General features: G+C 38.3%; 1 protein-coding gene across 1 annotated transcript in view; it reads right to left on the bottom strand.

Annotated features, from left to right (window-relative positions):
* Positions 1–1,988: 1,988 nt before the first annotated feature.
* The window catches only part of TRPM1 (transient receptor potential cation channel subfamily M member 1), a 43,367-nt gene continuing 26,356 nt past the window's right edge, over positions 1,989–18,999 (bottom strand). The window contains exons 18-26 of the mRNA XM_064157456.1: positions 18,677–18,808; positions 17,291–17,419; positions 16,207–16,458; positions 15,482–15,656; positions 13,243–13,263; positions 11,480–11,624; positions 9,308–9,507; positions 8,111–8,243; positions 1,989–6,337 (exon numbers count right to left, since the gene is read on the bottom strand). Of these exons, the coding sequence (XP_064013526.1) occupies positions 5,059–6,337; positions 8,111–8,243; positions 9,308–9,507; positions 11,480–11,624; positions 13,243–13,263; positions 15,482–15,656; positions 16,207–16,458; positions 17,291–17,419; positions 18,677–18,808 (2,466 nt within the window). The 3' untranslated portion in view covers positions 1,989–5,058. The remainder of the gene's footprint in view (positions 6,338–8,110; positions 8,244–9,307; positions 9,508–11,479; positions 11,625–13,242; positions 13,264–15,481; positions 15,657–16,206; positions 16,459–17,290; positions 17,420–18,676; positions 18,809–18,999) is intronic.

Raw genomic sequence — 18,999 nt, 5'->3', positions numbered from 1 at the left:
ACTCAAAAGTGTGGGATGTTTTCTGGGGACTCACGAGGAAGCCAGCCTGTATTACCTCTTACAGATAAGTCTCTTACCTCTTAAGTCCATATTACCTCTTACAGACAAGAAATTGATTAAGCAGGTGGGAACTCTTTGAGGGCCCTTGTTGAAAAATATTTTAAATGTGATTATTTATACTGAACAGCAACTTTGTAAGTCTTGGCCAAAGATCCACCTTGGCTTGGGTTATTTTACATCGCTGTTGTGATAGTGACTATCAGATTACCAGTGCTCCTAAACTAAAATCCATTTTTTTCCACAGCCATTTTGGAAGGCTGTTGGTTTGATCAGATAATGCCATGCTTAGTACAGCAAGGAAAGGGAGATGCCTGCATCTAGAATTGTGCAGGCTGAAGCACTGCAGTCTTAAATGGGCTTTAATGTTGTAAAGACAAAAGAGAAGCAGGCAGGTGAAATTATGCAACTCCTTTTTCAGTAACACCAAACAAAAGGTGGATACAGGCACTTAAATATTTTGGCTGAACAACTGCAAGGAGTAATTCAAAGCCTATTCTCAAGACATACCTTGAACCCATTGTAATGTTGCAGAGATTCAGCCACAAAGCACAGCCTTGCCATATCAAGTTTTGTTCCTGCAGATAAGGCTAGAAGTTCAGAAAAACAAAAGAAGATTGCAATTTTAAGAAAATCTGTAGTTCTTGTCTCACTTCTCCAAAGGCTTGTGGCTTGCCAGCCTGCGATCCAAACTACTGCTGTGTATTCTTTTAACTATTCAAACTACCCTGGACCCTGCTACCAGTTGAAATGGGTATTAAATTTTCTTATCAACCAGGTCCTCACATCTGTTTTGCCATGCTGGATCCCAGTGAGGGATGAAAATCCACAATTAGGCTGAAGTATTCAGCTCTGGAGACCACTGCATGCTGTAAAGCATTTATGTGAAGTGGCTTTAGTAAAAGGGAAACAACTCTAGGGCTAATGCAGCCTTGTAGCATAGTAAATAGAATATTGTCACTGCTAATAACAGGCTACAGGCCTTATGCTTGTTAGCACTGCTTTGTCTGAACTTGCCTTAACCTGCTTCTATCTGTGCCTTCCTCTGTTTAGCTGTGAAAGCAGTTTTCCTAATGACTAGCAAATTCATTTGAAGGCCAGGAGAAACAAGACACAAAGTTGGCAGCAAGCATAGAACCAGCCCTAAGCAAGCAAAAAAATAAGGAAAAAACGATGTCAACATCATGTTCATCCTATCAGATGCTGACAGCTAGCAATATTTTCTCACTACCCCCACTGTAACCATTGGGTCCAGAGTATCATTGCCAGTGTGAGTATAACTTCAAAAAAAGGGGGTAGGTAATAGGCAGTGTGCATATGCTTATTTTACCTTACTGGCTTTTTTCCTGTAGTAGTACAGTAGCATTCTTTTCTCCCCTCTCGTCTTCTCTCCTGTCTTGTAATTAGATCTAGGCTAATAATAATTAATATGTTAGTCTATTACAGTTTGTTACGCTAACAATAAATTCCTGACTTTACATATAAAAAATGTCTTTTTGCTCTTAACAAGATTTTGAGTGCAAGACTATTTCAAATAGAAGTGACCAGTTGGAAAAGACAGTGGTACAGAAGTGATATTCTGGAGGTGTCACTATAAGGTGGACCCCAGCAACACCTCTGAGTGCTAGTGTCACTCTGAAAACTCACCTGCTCCACATAAAGCACTCAACAGCAAACTGGATTTGTGTTAGTGGGCTAACTACCCAAAACACCTGCAACAAGGCACAGTACTCTGGATCTTGCAGATCTAGTGAAATAATCCTGTTGACATCCTTGGTCATGCATCCTTTTCACATTTCTGGTCTCTGTCAAAGCCTTGCTCATATCCTTTTCATTTCATTTAGATGGACAGATATACTTTTTTAACAAAGACAATAATCAAGCCCAGAACCTAGGAAAGCATGCAGAGAAGTAGTACAGAAAAACTGTAGTTTGAAGGTTTCAATAGCTGCTTTAATTAATTAGTAAATGGAAAATGGACTTTCTTAGTTTTCGGGTATCAAAATCATGCGTCTAAAATAGCAAGAATGACTCTGCTGTAGGAGAGGCTTGCAAGAGCAAAGTCAAAAAAGGGTAATTTGTGGAAGCAGCTGGTAGAGTTCAGAACCTGCTTATGCAAATATTATACTCAGTCACTGTATTTAAAGGATTTGCCCTGAGGGAGAGTATAATGTCTGTATTGCAAGATATTGTAAGGTGAACAAACTGAAATTACCTCAGTGTAATGTCTCCATGTAGAAACAGTCTTAGAGTACATAGTCTTTAGGTTTGAGTTGGTTCAATACAGGTCAAGCACATAATAAAGAATGGTTAGTGCAATTCACAGTGACACTGCTGTGGAGTCACCACATACTGAGCAGTAGGAGTGGCACATCTTCCTTGAAAGCAGCATTACAGATGTATCTTCAGAAATGCAAATTCTGTCCTTGCATCCTCTCAGCCAGTGTTCAAGAAGGCATGCGGGCAGATGTGCAAGTGTGTTGATCGTTACCCTGTTCAGTGTGCTCCACATCTACTATTGGTCTTCTACATACATACAGAGACATATTTAAAACATATAAAAATAGCTGCATGTCTAAAGTGACTCTGCCCAAGTCCCTGTACGTACCATTTAATGGCAGAGAGCTTACCATCTCAGTTCGTGCTATGCCTCATAAATGCCTTAAAATATAAATATGCCATCCAAGGTTTATGAAGTCATCACTGTATAGAGAACTTCATGGAAAATTATTGGCAAATGTTACAAAAAGGAAACTTGGCTTAGAAAGTGTTCAGTCCACACGCTAAGAAGAAACAGATAAGTGTTTTGATATCATAGTGAAAAATCCATTCTACTGAATGCACATCTTTTTCATGTTTTTCTTTATAAATATTTGTACAGAAAGGAAGGAAGTAAACACAAAGGTAAAATGGTTTAGTTTGAAATCTACATGCTATCTGGTAAATTTGTCATGTAAATGCTAAAAATGTAACTGGTCAAACAGAGCATGATTTTATAAAGACAAAGTAACAAGAGGTATGCAAGGCTGTATTTTGTCCAAAATGCATGCTGCTGGTTTAGCAAAGCGCTGAAAAGCTGCGTCCCTTTGTGTTTGTGAAGGAATCCGTTTGTGGTGACTGTGCCGGCAAACAATAAAAAGGCATTGGCAAATTGGAGGCTGTTTTAACCGGAGGTACAAAAATGGCTATGTAGTTGCACTGAATGGTAACACAGAAGTAAACATGGAAGTGAAACAATTTCAAATGCCATCCCGTTTTTACAAAATGTCAATGTCCCTAAAGTTGGTTAGAAAGAGAAGCTCACATGAAAACTGTCACACTGATCTGACAGCGCTGAACTAGTAAACCTGCTAGCAAAAGTCCATCGTAAACGATGAGTGAACTTTCAGAAACGTCTCTGCAGTTACTGTGATCATTCAGTATGATAACAGTACTTGAACGTGTTAAGAATGGATGGAATGCAAAAGTATAATACAAACAATAAAAAGCTGATGCCATCTCAATGCATTCGTAGATTTTCCCATCAATCTCTACATTTCAAAGTACTGTAAGCAGCATTATCAAGGGAGATACTGAGACCTTCATACTGTGGTGCTGATGCAGGGGTGCCAAAAATCCATCTTTTCAGAATAGTGTATGCATAAGTCCTGATAATGACTGAGTTAAGCATACACTTCTAACCAGTATTCTGTAAACAAATTACTGCTTTTAACTCATTTCCTTTCTCATCTGTTCAGAGGTATGCAGCCCCTGCAAAGAGAGGTGCTAAATATTCAAAAGAGCAAAACTCCAAAAAGGTAACAGAGAAGAATGAGTCAAATAACATCATATTACTATGGAGAAAACTACAAAACCTAATACTTAGAATACCACTCTTGAGACAAGTGTGCTGGGAGACTGTTACTATAGATGTAGATTTTCAGGTTTTTATCACTGAGGGATAGAAAACACTTCTGCTACACAGACTTTTTTTTCTTCCCTTTCACATTTGTTTTTGGAATTTCCTCAAGAAAATGTACAAAATTTCTATTTCACCTGGAAAATGTGTTCTTTGTTTAGAATGACTCCATGAAACTTTCCTGTTCCTCGTGTGTTGCCAAAATGAAATTGCAAAACAAAAGACGAAATTGTCACAGCAGATTTGCTTCAACACAGATTGGCTGCATTTTGATCTCACCCAATCAGAACACCTTCCCTGTTTTCTTTTGTTTTCACTTGCAAGCATTTTTCAAAAAGCCATATTCTTACTCTACATTTTGAAAAAACAAAAAATCACTGTTTTTCAACAGTTTAAGGCTGTCAGCTTTGGGGTGGGGGTAGGTGTGATCCTGAAAGCAGGATTATATCACTAAAGTTCAAGGACAGGTCAAGAATCTCTCTATGCCTTCCAGGTCAGATTTCTCCAAATAGAACTCTATTTTGCTGCTCAGACCTGTTTCAATGAATGAAAACAGCTATGTTGTACCTTTCTGAAAGGAGAGCTAAGAAGCATGCATGAAATGAGAAGTGAAAGAAGGAACTGTGTTGTTTTTCCTTGCCTCCAACAATTTTGTTTAGATCTGAAAAACACTGGTTACAGAGAAACTGGCTATATGAGGAAGGATAAAAACTAAGGCTGGTTAGAAATGTGTTCAGTTTAAGAATTCTTTCAGATTAAAAACAAACCTTGAAAAAATTCTAAATTATACATTATAATATTGCCCTTCTTTCATGAGCTTTTATAAAGAGCTCATCAGTAAATGAGCTTATGAGTCAGTTCAAAATGAAACAAAGAAAGATCTGTACTGTTTTTTGTGGACTGTGCCTGCTTCATATCTGCCCCTGAGAGACAATCTCCTTTTCACCTGATCCAGCAAGCATTTATTTAAGAACAGAAGAGAAAGTGGAAAGAAACAAACATATGCCACATTATTCATTACAAATGAATTTTAAAATCCATAATTTGTTCAGTTAGTCATGCTGCTTTCTTGACTGCCTTTGAAATAGGAACCATAAGCCACTTTAACATTCCGTTTCTGTGGATGCATTTTCTTGCCTAGCTTTCTGTTCCTCTGTTGCACTGCCAAATGCTACCACCAGATTTGTTACGCTGCTGGCATGTCCTGGTCTATTTAATTTGTCCTTTACAGACTTGGCTTTCCGAGAATGGCTGTGCAAACTCTTTGACCTTACTGATGGGAACCCAGAAGTCCTTTCTGGCTTTACTGATAGTAGATTATCTTTTTCAGCCTTGACAGTGGTAGGCATAGAGGTGTAAGAGGCACTCATACCTGCTTCACCAACATCACTGTCATCATCTGTGTCCATCTGTAACTGTTTCTGCTCTGCTTGCCTTTCTGCTTCAGAGGCAAAACCAGGGTATTCTGGAGGACGTTCTTGGGAAAGTTGCTGCTCAACTTCGTATCTCCACTCTGTGGCCCACTGTTCAATTGCTGAAGGGCACACCTGATCCATGATGGTACTATACTCAGAGGTCCAGTTATTAACGCCTCCAACCAGCTTCCCACCCTGTGCAAATATAAAGCTCCTTGACTTCATCATAGTGGTTTGACAAGCGCTGAATGTTTCAGGAGGAAAATAGCGCATTGCTTTAGATTTGTCCAAGGGATAAGAGATGGTAGCTTCTAACTTAGTACGTTCTACTTTTAACTGAGTGTTCTGGAAGTCAGACCTTGGTACTGACTGACTGTTTGTAACAGTATCCATCTGGTTTATACTCTGAGGAATCATTCCATCACTCTTGCAAATCCCTTGCTTCTCATCCCACAAACCACCTGAACCAGAATGGGGTGTAGAAACATTCTGCATAGTTTCTAATGTAGATTTACTGTCATCTGCTGGGGTGCCCGCATTAGCACTAGAGGTATAATGCAGACTAGTATGGTGTTCTGGAACCAACATCTTTGAGTCTGCTCCATCTTCTTTGGTACCAATAGAATGAGCTTTTTTACGTGGTCCCAAGGCTGGTGACATAGGAGTGGTACTGTCATCGTATGCTAACTCATCACCACCAATGTGGTATCTGTACATGCTGTAGCCATCAGAGCTGTTAACGCTGCTTTGCCGCAGGAGATAGGCAGCATCGCACTCCGAGGAAGCCCGCGAACGTGTGTACGTCAGCTCGGATTTGTCAACACCCGCCAGCTTCTCAAGGGCATTCACCATCCGACCAGACAGTTCTTCCAACTGAGAGAGTCGAAGGTCAACTGTTTGAAGGGAAGCTTTCATAAAATGTTCTCTTTCATTCACTTCTTCTAGCCTCATGGACATGTTTTCAACTCTGTTGGGTATAAAAGAGGAAGCATAGAACAGGGGCTGTGGAATGGTGCAGTAACCTGTTACAGGCACCCAGCCTAATGATTTCTGCAGAAGGTAGAATTTTATGCTGTGAATCATCCATCCTTCTTTATTCCTATGTGTAGCATCAAAACCAAGTGAATTTTCTTTTTATCTGTGCTGTCCATACACCATATTAGAGGCCTGTTTGAACTTTGCCTTGGTTACATGCCAGGAGAACACAAGAGCTGCAGCCCTTAGGCACAGTGTGCCACCCACTTCATATTCAGTTGTCTTTCACTGTGAAGCATCAATTAAATTACATGAAAAATACTTTGTAATGACATGCTCACAGGATGATTTAAAATAACACCAGGCCACATTGTAAAACAGGTTTTGCAGTTGTATGGGAGAAAACATGTGCCAGTGTGTATGGTATTACTTTAGCTCTTGAAATATTTTTCAATTGTGTATCAGCTGGAGGGAGAGCAATTATTGTCTAGTTCAATTAAAATAATACTTTCCCCCATTTTCTTTTACAATTTACATCCTAATGGAAAAAAAAATATAAGAAGTTATGCATTAGAATGTGGCTTAGAGCTCATACACTAGTAAATCAACTGTGGAAATTAAATTAACATTCTTTTGCTCTCACACACAAAAGATGATGAAGCATCTGGAGCAAGAAGACATGAGAAATAAGAAAATCTGCTTTGTGGCCATAGACCATAGTGAGTCAGTGAGGCTTACCAGCCCTGCTTTATTCTCTGCCACAATACCTAGGATTTTGACAAATTGCCATGGATAAATAGCATGGTAGAAACTACTTGAATCCATGTAGCAGATTTAATTTACCTCTCTATTCTCAAACTTCACAAATAATACAGGATGTTCAGAGTCTCCTTTCAAGAGGATGTTTATCCATTAAAGAATTATATGGTTCAGAGAGCTACCTCATTAGAAACGTTAAAAGGAAGATAGTTAGATAGACAGATAGACACGGAGTAGGTCATCAAAATACTATGAGACATATTAAGGTGAAAGAGTATGTAAAATGTTTGTAATTTTCATCATTTCAAGGAAGTGATGAAAGACCCCATCCTTTGACTGACTTAGAACTACTAATGGAATAGGCAGAGTCTTTGGGAACAGTCCTGCCCAAGTGACCTGGCAAAAAGAAGTGCTGCTACCATTATCACTGTGTGCTTACACAGCAATATGCAAACATCAACTAGTCCTCAGAATAGTTTAATGATTTACATCTGAATATTCCCTGTCTTTTAAAGGGATTGAAAATCTAAATGAATTTGTGGTTCAAAGCCTCCAAGAGAACCTCTGGCCGAGATTAAAATTCAACAGTTGTGAGTAGTGGAACCTAGCATGTATTACAGGTCCAAGGGAAGAACCCTCAGTCATTATTTCTCACAGTTCAGTGAGCTTTTGGAAGCTCAACAAATAGTAATTTGTTCAGACAGATGAAAAACAGAACTGTGATCTTCACATGGGTGTGAAAGGGAAAGAACTCATCATGAACTAAAATATTCTTACACCAGCAGCCTTGGTGACATATTAGCAGGAACAACAAAACAAACTTGCTCTTGTGAGGGATGCACCTGCATAGATATTTACTCAGGATTCAGATCAGCTTCTGATTTGGTAGTGCTGTTCTTCAAGTCATAAATCTCTTGTACTTTAACTCAACTGGTTACAACGAAGACACAAAATAAGCAAATAATGTTCCAAGTAAGTTAAGTGTTTTTTTTCTTATAATAAGTACCTTTCAGAGGTAACTCTGATGCGTTCATCATTAGATGATTGCTCCTCATCCTCTTTTTCTTGGAAGTATTCTTCTACGCACTGTTCTTCAAACTCATACAGTTTTTTTAGCTCTTCATCATTCAGAAATAACTCTATGCAAAACAGAAGAACAAAATCTGTTTCTTTTTCTGAACCCTTAGCAGTCAATTTAAATCCATTTTAGCAGATATATGGATACTGCAGATTCTATTTCTGCACTAAATGAACAGACGACTTTGTAAATAGGGAAGGAGCGCTCAGCCAAATGTGGCCATATCCCTGAAGACAGTGTAATGCATTATGACTATCATTTCCTTTTATAACCATCCATGTTGAACAAACTGAATGGGTTTTATAGGATAAAGACTAGAGCAAACTCTGCCAGTTTGTTCCTTCATTCAAATCTTGTTCTTAAAAGGACACCAGTTATAGGCAACATAGAATCTAACAGATTGTTTCCCTGATATTCCTTGGGCAACAGCTTCAAAAATTGTAATTATGTAAGGAGAACCCAAGGAAAATGTAAACTTTTGGGGAGATTTCATCCTTTACTTGAATTTGTCTCAGTATTTGGACAAAGTGTTACACTTAGGAGTTCCCTTTTTTTTTCTTTTTAATTCAGGAGTATATTGTGCAGAAATGTAACTACTTACAAAATAAGTTTCCTGTGAAATGCAGAAATACAGAGATAATTGAGGCATCTGACTAATTCAACAAGGCATATAATGAAAATAATAATCAACAATGGCAGAGTGTGTTAAAAGAATCCTCATAGTTGCCCTGTGAAATGACAGATAAATGGAGAAATGAAAGTGGATATACATAGAGCTGACTCTGGAGATGACATTCGAAACTGTGACCCTTTCTCAGTTTCCTGGTTTGCCCTCTCCAATACATGGATTTCACTAGGATTCAGTAAAATTGGATTAAGTAGATGCCATCTCATTGTTTTAGGAAAGCATGTTAAAGAACACCTGCATTAGCAGCACAGTATTGCATTTCTCTCAGGAGTCCACAGAGCTTAAGAGCTGTTAACTTGATATAAAATTTGTCCCATGCTGTCTTCTGCAAATACACTTGACACTCAATGTGAACAAAATAGCTCAGCATTTGAAAAGCTGCTGCTTTCTGCCAGTATGGTGCAAAGAGCTCAATGTAGAGAAGAGTTCTTGCATACTCAGCCCCCTGTCACGCTCATCCTGGTCTCCTTCACCCTTCCTGCAGCGACAGCAGATTCGCTTGATGATTATGTAGATGTGGCTGAAGATAATCATTGGTGGTGGGAGGACAGGTCTGTCATGGAATGTCATGATCAGCTGGTACCGCTGGAACTTCCAGACTTGGTTGGATATTGATTTTACCTCAAAGAAGGTATTACTGGAAAGGAATGTAAGTACAATTTGTATTAGGCCCCTGTTTTTACTTACTATTGAGCAAGCACTGTGCTGAAAAAAGTAGCAGCTAAATATAAGGCCATAGAGCTTGCTTGCTTCAGCTCTTGGCTGATGCTGCTGAACTTGCTGAATTGAAGATTAAGTTGAACTCACTATTTCACTACTGCTTCTGGGTGTAGCTCAGCAGAAGGTGTTCTCCATCCCCTGCGTACCACCCAGAACTGTTGTCTTATTAGACTATTTGCTCCCCATGTAGCCCTTTAGATGTTAATGAAAAGACACTTGAAAAATGTACAAATCACCTGAGTTGTATTTTGGGACTTGGTTACAAAGTATTTCTTTTAATACGTGTCAGTATTTAATATTACACAAAGTACTGAACTCTTGAAAGGTATTTTGTGTGCTAAATGCAGAAGCTTCACACAATTTGCCCTTAATGTGCTAATCAGCTTGACCTACATAGAAGACTTCAAGTTTTCACAAAATGTCCTGAATTCAAATTTTATTCACTCAAACTTTTGGCTTAAAAACACGGTTCATAGTTCCTGTAAAGGAATATGTCCCTGAAAGCCATGGCCTCATCATTTCTGCATCAAAATAAGGTGCATTATAAACATGATTTATATTGTATTTGCTCAGTAAAAGCTGACTGCATTCAATCCAGAAATAATAACAGTCAAAGTTAGGGAATACCCACTAAGATAAAGAAAACTTTATGTTCTGTCATAGGTAAAGCTTTTCAAGAAATTGTAAAGTATGTTCAGACAGCTCACTGCTTTAGAACATCTACATTCACCAAACCCTTCAAAACCAGAGAATTCTTCAGTACACACAGCTTTTAGCTTCTTTTGTCTATCTATACATGAGACTATTTACCAATGATAAGCGACAGTCTGCCTCCAACCTGTGCCTTCTGTATAGCAGGAATTCCCCAGCTAGACCTCACCCCCTTGCAACCACGCTGGGATGACAAGAGTTAACAGCGTGACCTACTTCCCAAACTGCTGATTCTTTGGTCCTTGTAGCAATGTGACTGGCATTTGAGCACTTTAAAATTCCTGGCCTTTTAAGTGACATACATCAAACGAATCACAGGCTTTGCGAGTGGTAGATTTCTGGACACTCAATGAACTGTTCGTCATTGTGACACCTATGCCAACAAAGCCCTCCAACAGTACATGTTTACGGGCATCAAAAAATGGATCACCTGCTTTTCTCAGGTGGTGTATTCAGTAAGTCTTTTTAGCACATAAATATTTCAGTTCTTTTTTTTCCTTTTTAATCCAAATCCCCAGGTTATAACAGGAGAATCATGGCATAAGTGTGTGTAGAAAGAACTGTCAGCATAAATTTATTTTACTTCAGAGAAGTCTAAATACAGATTTGTGGAATTACATTAAGAATGTACATAATGCACACTGCTTGCACTGGCCACGGATGGCAACATGTAGCTGCACTTTCTCTTGGTTCAGGGCATTATAGATTCCTTTTCTGGGTCATGTAAAAATTTTGCATGACCCTAATTTCTTTTTCTAAATGAAAAGCCAAAGAGGAAAGAAAAAGCAAAAAAAGCCAGATGATGTAGTAATTACAGAAAAGCCTCCTGCTTTTGATGTGTAGATTTTCATTCTGCAGTTGTATCACAGAATCACATTTGCTAGTGGTCACATCAGCTTCCAGCATGTATGCAGCAGGTTTCATGGATTCTGTTTTACATCTTTCCAGTGCAATTCACTAAATGGAAACTAGCCAGATTCTCTCATGCATTACTGCAACTGCTGGCAAATTTAAAGCACCCTTTTCCTCTACTCTTTCCCAGCATGTACACTATTCCAAATATTTGCCAGTCATGTTCACAGACTAATGAGCTTCTCAGTGTGAATGCAAACCCTTGCAATATCAGTTGATGAGCTCAGCAATAAGAAAGTAAAGATAGCATATGACAATTTACATACTTGAAGACAGCAATCAGCAGGTTTACCAACAGGATATTTGCTACCAAGAGGTAACAGGCCATAATAGCAGGAGTGAGCCATGCCCCTGGTATACATGGAGGGAGGCGTTTACCATCATCATCATACAGATTGTCCCCACAAGGAGCTACAGGAAAAGAGAAAGGTTACTTAAAAAACACTACTTATATTTATTCAGTGATGGCATATCATAAAATTTGCTGAACAAATTCTAGTAGTTTATTTCCAATAGCAAGTACGTATAATTTCTATTTCAAATTCTGCTGCTAACTACATCATACAAAAATATTTTCCCATAATAGTGAGCTGAAAGGCAGCTCCAACTTTACTGTATGGTGTGGATTTATCTTCAGATCTCTATGGATATTTGTTTTCATGTCATAATAGACTAGGACAAGATCTTAATATGCATAGATACACACTAATAGTGGAATTAAAATAAATTCCCTTATCAAACTTATGTGCTTACCTTGCCAAAGATACAAATGAATTTCCTTGTGGTCCCAGATTGCTGGGCATAAATGAAACCTTTACTGGGCCCCTGAGTGTACAGAAGAGATCATCTTAATGATCCTCACCAGCGTTGCCTGGGTTTACACCTACACCCCCTATGCATGCCTGTCCCTGCCGTAGCTGTTAAAGGTGTGCAGTCTCAGACCCACCTCCTGAATGGACCTTTCACCTGTGTTTGTCCCCTGGATGGACTCTGGCCCTGTCTCCTTTTGCCCCTGTCTGGACTCCTTATACCATTATTTGTCCAGTCCAGGGCTTTTAATGTTACTTTTGGCCCAGTTTCTGCTCCCTTTATTTTTCACAGTAATTCTAAATTTTAGATACAATTGTAAAGAAAAGAGAGAGGATTACAAAATCAACATTAAATAGGAACAGCAAAATGGACTGGTGAGAATGAGACAAAAACTGAGAATAATGATCCAGCTGTTGTCAAATTATTGCCTGCAATAATCTTAGAAAGATGTAGGTTGTCTTGAAGTAAAAATGCCTTGGAGTTTGTTCTAGCTTTAGGTGCAGTGCCAGTGGAACCATTTAGGAGCAGGTGAAGTGTTTATCAAGCACAGGTTCTACAGCTGAAATCTTAGTAAATACTAAGTCTGACAATCAGTTTGTTGCAGATTTTGTTTATGTGAACAGACCCACCAGGGGACTAAATATTTTGCAGAAAAACCCAATGCTTCAACCTCATCTGAAAAAAATATTTCAAATTATTTGAAAGCAGACTGACCTTATTTACAGGGGACTGAAAGAGAAAATTATATTATGATTTATAAAGTCTATTTTACTTGCTTTTTAAACATAAGACCTCCATTTTTCCTCTTTATCATAACAGGGAAGTCAAGTGAATCATATTATTTATGTGGAATATGAAAGTACTCATATGGAAAGAAAATCCTGCCAACACCCCACCAATATTGCATCTTGGCATTCAAAGGGAATTTATTATAGCATGACAATTATGCATCATAGTAAAAAAAAAAATCAGTTTTGGTGTACTAGAAACAAGTCATAGCAACCACACAAGCTCAATTAAAACTTCTGATCTGCAATCTCTATTAAAATAAAATATTTTCTCTCTGCTTCTTTTCAAATGGAACTACTGCAGTAGGAAAACAAGATTCACACTTAAATATTGGATGAGCCTTATAATGGAAATGTCAGTATCTAGTGAAGAAAAATATTAATGAACATATTCAGCTAAATGAGATAATCAACTTTCCACACAGACTTACGATTAATTTCCATGGCATAGACTGAACAGCATTCCAAAAGAACAAAATAGGAGAAGGCAGGGAAAGAAAGACAGGAAACAGTAGAATAATACAGAAATTAGAAAAACAACAAAAAAATAAGATTGAAAATACAGTTTTGCCATGAAGAAAAGATAAGCAACTCAAATATCAGAACAGTAGAGCCACATGCTTAGAAACAATGTCTTTGTAATAAATTCATTGCATCCTGCAGTTTCCTTTTCATGTTTTCCCCATATGTTACATCTGGCAGTGAATTAATGATACTAATGATAAATCACAAAATGCTTCTAGCAGATGATCATTTAAATATGCACAATGTTTCAGGCAAGTAAACAAAACTGGTGGTCACTGTGAACACAAAACAACTCAAAATTATCACACTATAACATTCTTTTTGCTATTATGGCTTTGATGCTGCCAGCTGATTCTGTTTCCATCAATACTCATGATAGTGATATTGTTACAGCCTGTAAGTTCATCAGGTCCCATTTTGACTACCAGTATGGATACTTGCTCGCCAACTCCTAAATGGCAATTGTAAACAAACTCACACTACTGGAAGAAACACAGGCAGGCTGCTCTATTGTTTACAAATATGATGCTGTGGAGTACTAGATGCCACTAACTTCTTGCTCATGGGCATCTTCTAAATGCAGTAAACCAGACAAGAACATTCTGGGTTGCATTAGGAAAAATGTTACCAGCAAGTTAAGGGAAGTAATTACTCACCTCTGGTGAAACCACATCTGAACTTGTGTGTCTAGGTCTGGGCTCCCTCACAGAAACCAGACATGGACATAATGGAAAGACTCCAGCAAAGGGCAAAGATTTTTAAGGTGATTGGAATATCTGACAAATGAGGCAAGGAAGGCTAAAAAAAGCTGGGATAATTTAGCCTGGAGAAGAGAGAGTTGAGGGAGATGTTACTACCTGATGGTGGGTGGGAGTAAATACAGAGCCAGACTCTTCTCAGTAGGATATAGTGAAAAGAGAAGAGACAATGGACAAAGGTAAAAATATGGAAACTTCATTAACTGCATTTAAATCAGACTGCCCAGAGAGGCTGCACAATTTTCATCCCTCAAGATATTAAAAACCTGACTGGACAGTCCTTGAGCAGCTTGCTCTAATTTACCCCGCTTGGAGCAGAAAAGTTTCACTAGGATGATCTCCTAATGTGGTTTCCAAGATCAGCAATTCTGTGATTTGTGATCTTCATCTTTAGCTGACATTCTGGCTTCAGTGAAGCTCTTGACCTAAGTCCAACTACCTGCTTTCAGATTGAAAATTTAATAGAATACTTTTTCCATAAATTGTTTGCACTTCTGGGTCTTGGCAAAACTACTCATAAGCACTTAACACAGTCACGTTAGGCTGCTCATAGCAATCACCCCCCAGTGACTTCTGAGGTTGTTTTTGCAGTGTGTTTACAGAGAACCACACATAGATCAAAGTGAAAGCAAAAAGAGGCTCAAACCTCACTCCATAGACTTCTAGACATATGAAATTTATAGAAGAATTGTAATACAGGCTAGTCATACCAGTAGAACAACTTGGGCAGCCACTCCTATTTAAATCTTGAGAACAAAATCATACATTTTCAAGTTAGTTTGGGTTTAAACTACTAACACAGCAAAACTTCTGACCTGGGAAGGTTTTTAAACTGTGCACATTTTATATGACAAAGGTTATCCCCACACTCAGAGCTAATCAAGTAGAGTGTTCTATTTTGGTTTGTTTTCCCACAGGTGAGTGATTCATGAAATGGAAACATTTCTGGAAAACTGATAGGTGCATCAATGGGAGTAAAAATGTGTTAGCTCACAGTCTATGCTGTACAGTGGAGATGAAAAGGATATGTGTATTTTCATCTCCTGTTTTAAGTACTGGTTAAATATTGATTCAGAAAGACACTTTGGAATGATCTCTGCTGATCTTTGCAAGTAAACAGAACACTTAATGCTGTTATATACTTGGACAGAAGAGTATTCTAGACCATATCATTCTCAGTGTTAACTGAACTTGAATATAAACCCATAGGTAAGACATGCAAGTGGGGAACAAAAAATTGTTCAGTTTGTCACAGGAAAACAAGAACAACAATAATACAATCATAAAGACAAAACAATACCTCCAAATTAAAAGTAAGCATTAATTTGGATCTGATCATCTGCCTCAGAAACAGGAAACAGACTCTTACTATGAATTCTACTCTTACGGTCTATCTGGTCTGCGAACACCTCTCCATAGATCATCCAGTAGGGCATATAGAAGATGTTGCGAGCTAATCTCCAAGAAGGCTCCTCATCTGGGTGCAGGATAGCCTGGCGGGCTACACCAAAACTCATCAGAACCACAAGCATGATGACCACAAAGTAGAGCATGTCAATCATCTGCATGGAAAGACCACCCAGAGGTTCTTAACATCACCAGGTAGTGCAGTAGCATAAAAGTAAACAAGAAAGCATCAAGAAAACAAACACATTCCCACAATCTTCTGGATATTATCCTTTAGCTACTGCTCGTGAAGTAAGGATAAATAAAAATGCAGTAAACACAGTAACTTAAAGGAACACTAGATTTATAACTAAAAAAAAGAAAATGCCAAAATCTTTGCTATCTCCATTCTCTTTTGCATCAATTGCTTTATGCTATGCATTTCTGTGCTCGCAAAGAGGTAACTGATGGGTTTGTCCCAGCAATCTGTTATTGCTGATACAAGTGTCCACAGGGTGGTTGGAAAAAAAATTCTCTCCTGATTCAAGCAGTTATTAACAGGAGTACTGCACCATTTAGCATGTGTGTGAAATTCACATGGCAACTTCTTCACAGACTTTGTATTCAGACTCCTAGTTGGATGAAAAACCTCTTTTAAAAACCAGAACTGAATGTAGTTCCCATGAAGCTCTGAAATACAAAATTGATAGCAATTTAAATACTAACCATCTTTCCAATCATCATGACGTAAGGTCCCAGATATTTGTTCACACCAAAGATATCTAGTACTCTAATGTACCAGAAAATGATATCTACACAGTAAATCACTCTTCCATAACCCATGTAAGGCTGGCTCTGTAGGCGAAGAATTGCTCCTATCATAAATACTGAGATAGCCACCAGGTCAGTAATATTCCAGTATTCTTGGAGCCAAACTTTTACTTTTTGGCTCAGCTTGCCAGGCTCTGACATCAGAATCTGAAATAAAAACAAAATAAAAAACAAACAACAATAATAATTACTAGGGAAAACTCCAAGCTGCTTTTTTGAAACAATGGTCACAAAAAAGGCCAATCTTGTCATGTTCAATTAGTGCCTGAGAGCCCCTTCACTGCCAGCAGAATTTTTCCCAAACAGCATACTTTTAGTTACTAGCAGGCAAAATTTCTTTTTCATAGAATCATAGAAAAGTTTGTGTTGGAAGGGATCTAGAAATGTCATCTAGCCAATCGCCTTGCTATGGGCACAGACATCTTTAATGCAATCATGTTGCTCAAAGCCCTGTTGAATCTGACTTGAACAACTCCAGGGACAGAGTGTCTACAACTCCTCTGGGCAAGCTGTTTCAGTGCATCACCATCCTCATAATAAAAAAATTCTCCCTTATGTCCCATTGAAACCTACCTTCTTTCAGTTTAAAATGGTTGTCCCTTGTCACTACAGGTGTAGGTAAAAATTCTCCACCTGTCTTTCTTCTAAGCCCCCTCTAAGTATTAAAAGGCTGCAATAGGGTCTTCCCTGGAGCCTTCTCCAGGTTGAACAACCTCAACTGTCTCAGCCTTTCTTCATAGCAAAGGTGTTCCAATCCTCTGGTCATTTTGGTGGCCTTCTCTGGGCTCTGTTTTAATCTTTGTTTCTATCTTGGCTTCAGTAAGCCTGTTTTTGTTGTAGGTTTTAATCAGTAACATTTACACCAAGAGCTCTGGACAAATACCGCTTCTCAACCCTCTGCACAAGTCCATGTCATTATTACCTCTAAAAGTGACCTTCCTTTTAAGGAATATGAAATGCTGGTGTGGTCAGACTTTACCTCTCTTATTTTCTCTAAAGCCAATGTCACAATGTAAGAGATGACAATCCATTCCTGGATCGATGGCCATCGTTCCATCCGCACCAAGATGATATAATTAAACAGCATCAAGTAGCCAAGGTATGATATCTACAAAAAATTAAAATCCTTTATGTGCACCAGCTGATGGATCCCAGGCTTATTCCACAACCACTTTTGCACACAGAAAAACATCAGTCTCAATTAATTTCCAATTGGATGTTCTGGGCTATTGATCTGTTGCCATTAGGGTAAATGTCAAACTGGTGATGCTGATGTCTCCGTGCCTCAGGAGATTCAGCTGTTGAAAGACCTTTATTTGCACAAGTGAAAAGAGATTTTCTTCTCTGAAGGAAGCAGTCTGCTTCTAATGTCCTTCCTATAACTGTCATCTGTTGACACAGATCACAGTCCTCCAGCAGTTGAAGGAATGGCATATGTTGTCGAACACACAATCCAGACAGCTAAATTATCTCATTTGTTGGAAGAAGCAAAACAATTCCAAACCACTCTACATTGAGTCCTCTGTCCCTGGGGCTTTTTCATCTACTAAAATGTAACTTCTTTGCACCATGAAACAATGTTAAATACTTTTCACTGAAATTAAATAGGAATCTTGCTTTTAAATTATTAATATGTGCAGCAAAAAGGTATCAGAATAGTGTTTTGTGATTATGATGTGTTGAAACTAATCCCCTACTATGACATACTAGGTATTGAAGGCCCTAACTATGAATGAGAAGTAGGCCAGTATCCTTTCTACAGGGCACACACAGACTGTATGAGCAGTACTACATTTTTTTAATTAAAAGAAAGTTTAGCACCAGGTTATTCTTGAGGTACTACAGAGAAAATTAGATGCTAGTCAAACGTAAATATTTTAGTTTAATTGGTTTTAATTATTTGAATAGAAGTGCTTAGCAAGTTGTATCAGGCTGAAATCTGCACTTCTATCGAGGCTGCACTTATCTGAGCTTAACTGTGAACAGAGCAAATGGCAAGCACTGATGTTAGGCATTATTTCTTGGGCCCTAAAGTGTATTTCAATGCAGGAGCCAGAGCCTTTACAACACAAGAGAATCCAGACTAGTCTGGATTGAGTGACAGGACTGTGGAGCTTGCACTGAGTTTGGTCTATTATTAGCCAGACAGGGCTTTCTTCAAAGTATGCAGGAATTTTAGAGACTGGCAGCATAAGCTTCAGCTATTCATTCTGTTTCACTGTCTATGCATTTTTCCCTGAATAAAGGAGGCTCTTTTGTCATCAGATTCCATGTAAGACAGTGCTCTTTATTTGTTTATTATTTGGTTATTATTTTTGCAGGTGTGAGAAAAACAATCACTAGGAGTTTAATCATTGTGACTTACTGTGTAGAACCAAAATTTGACAATAGGTGCATTATAGAATTCATAGATCTTTGTTCCAATTGGGAGGCTCTTTTGTTTTTTTTTCCCATTCTCTTCATCTCCTTTTCTGGAGCCTGTATCTGCATTTGCATCCTGGAATAGCAAAGTTGATGGTTTTTATCAATAAACAACAGTAAAACCAGTATCTTTTCCTCAGACCTCTTCTTAAAAATACAAATTCCATAAATCTGTGCAAGTACACAGAGTATTTACATGCCCTGAGAATCCAAACTATACTCTCCCAAACTCTTCACTGATTTTTATGTCACAGAAGCAGTTAGTTT

The sequence above is a fragment of the Pogoniulus pusillus genome, chromosome 17, assembly GCF_015220805.1.
Source record: "Pogoniulus pusillus isolate bPogPus1 chromosome 17, bPogPus1.pri, whole genome shotgun sequence".
Lineage (NCBI taxonomy): Eukaryota > Metazoa > Chordata > Aves > Piciformes > Lybiidae > Pogoniulus > Pogoniulus pusillus.
This window is presented reverse-complemented; position numbering and strand designations above follow the sequence as displayed.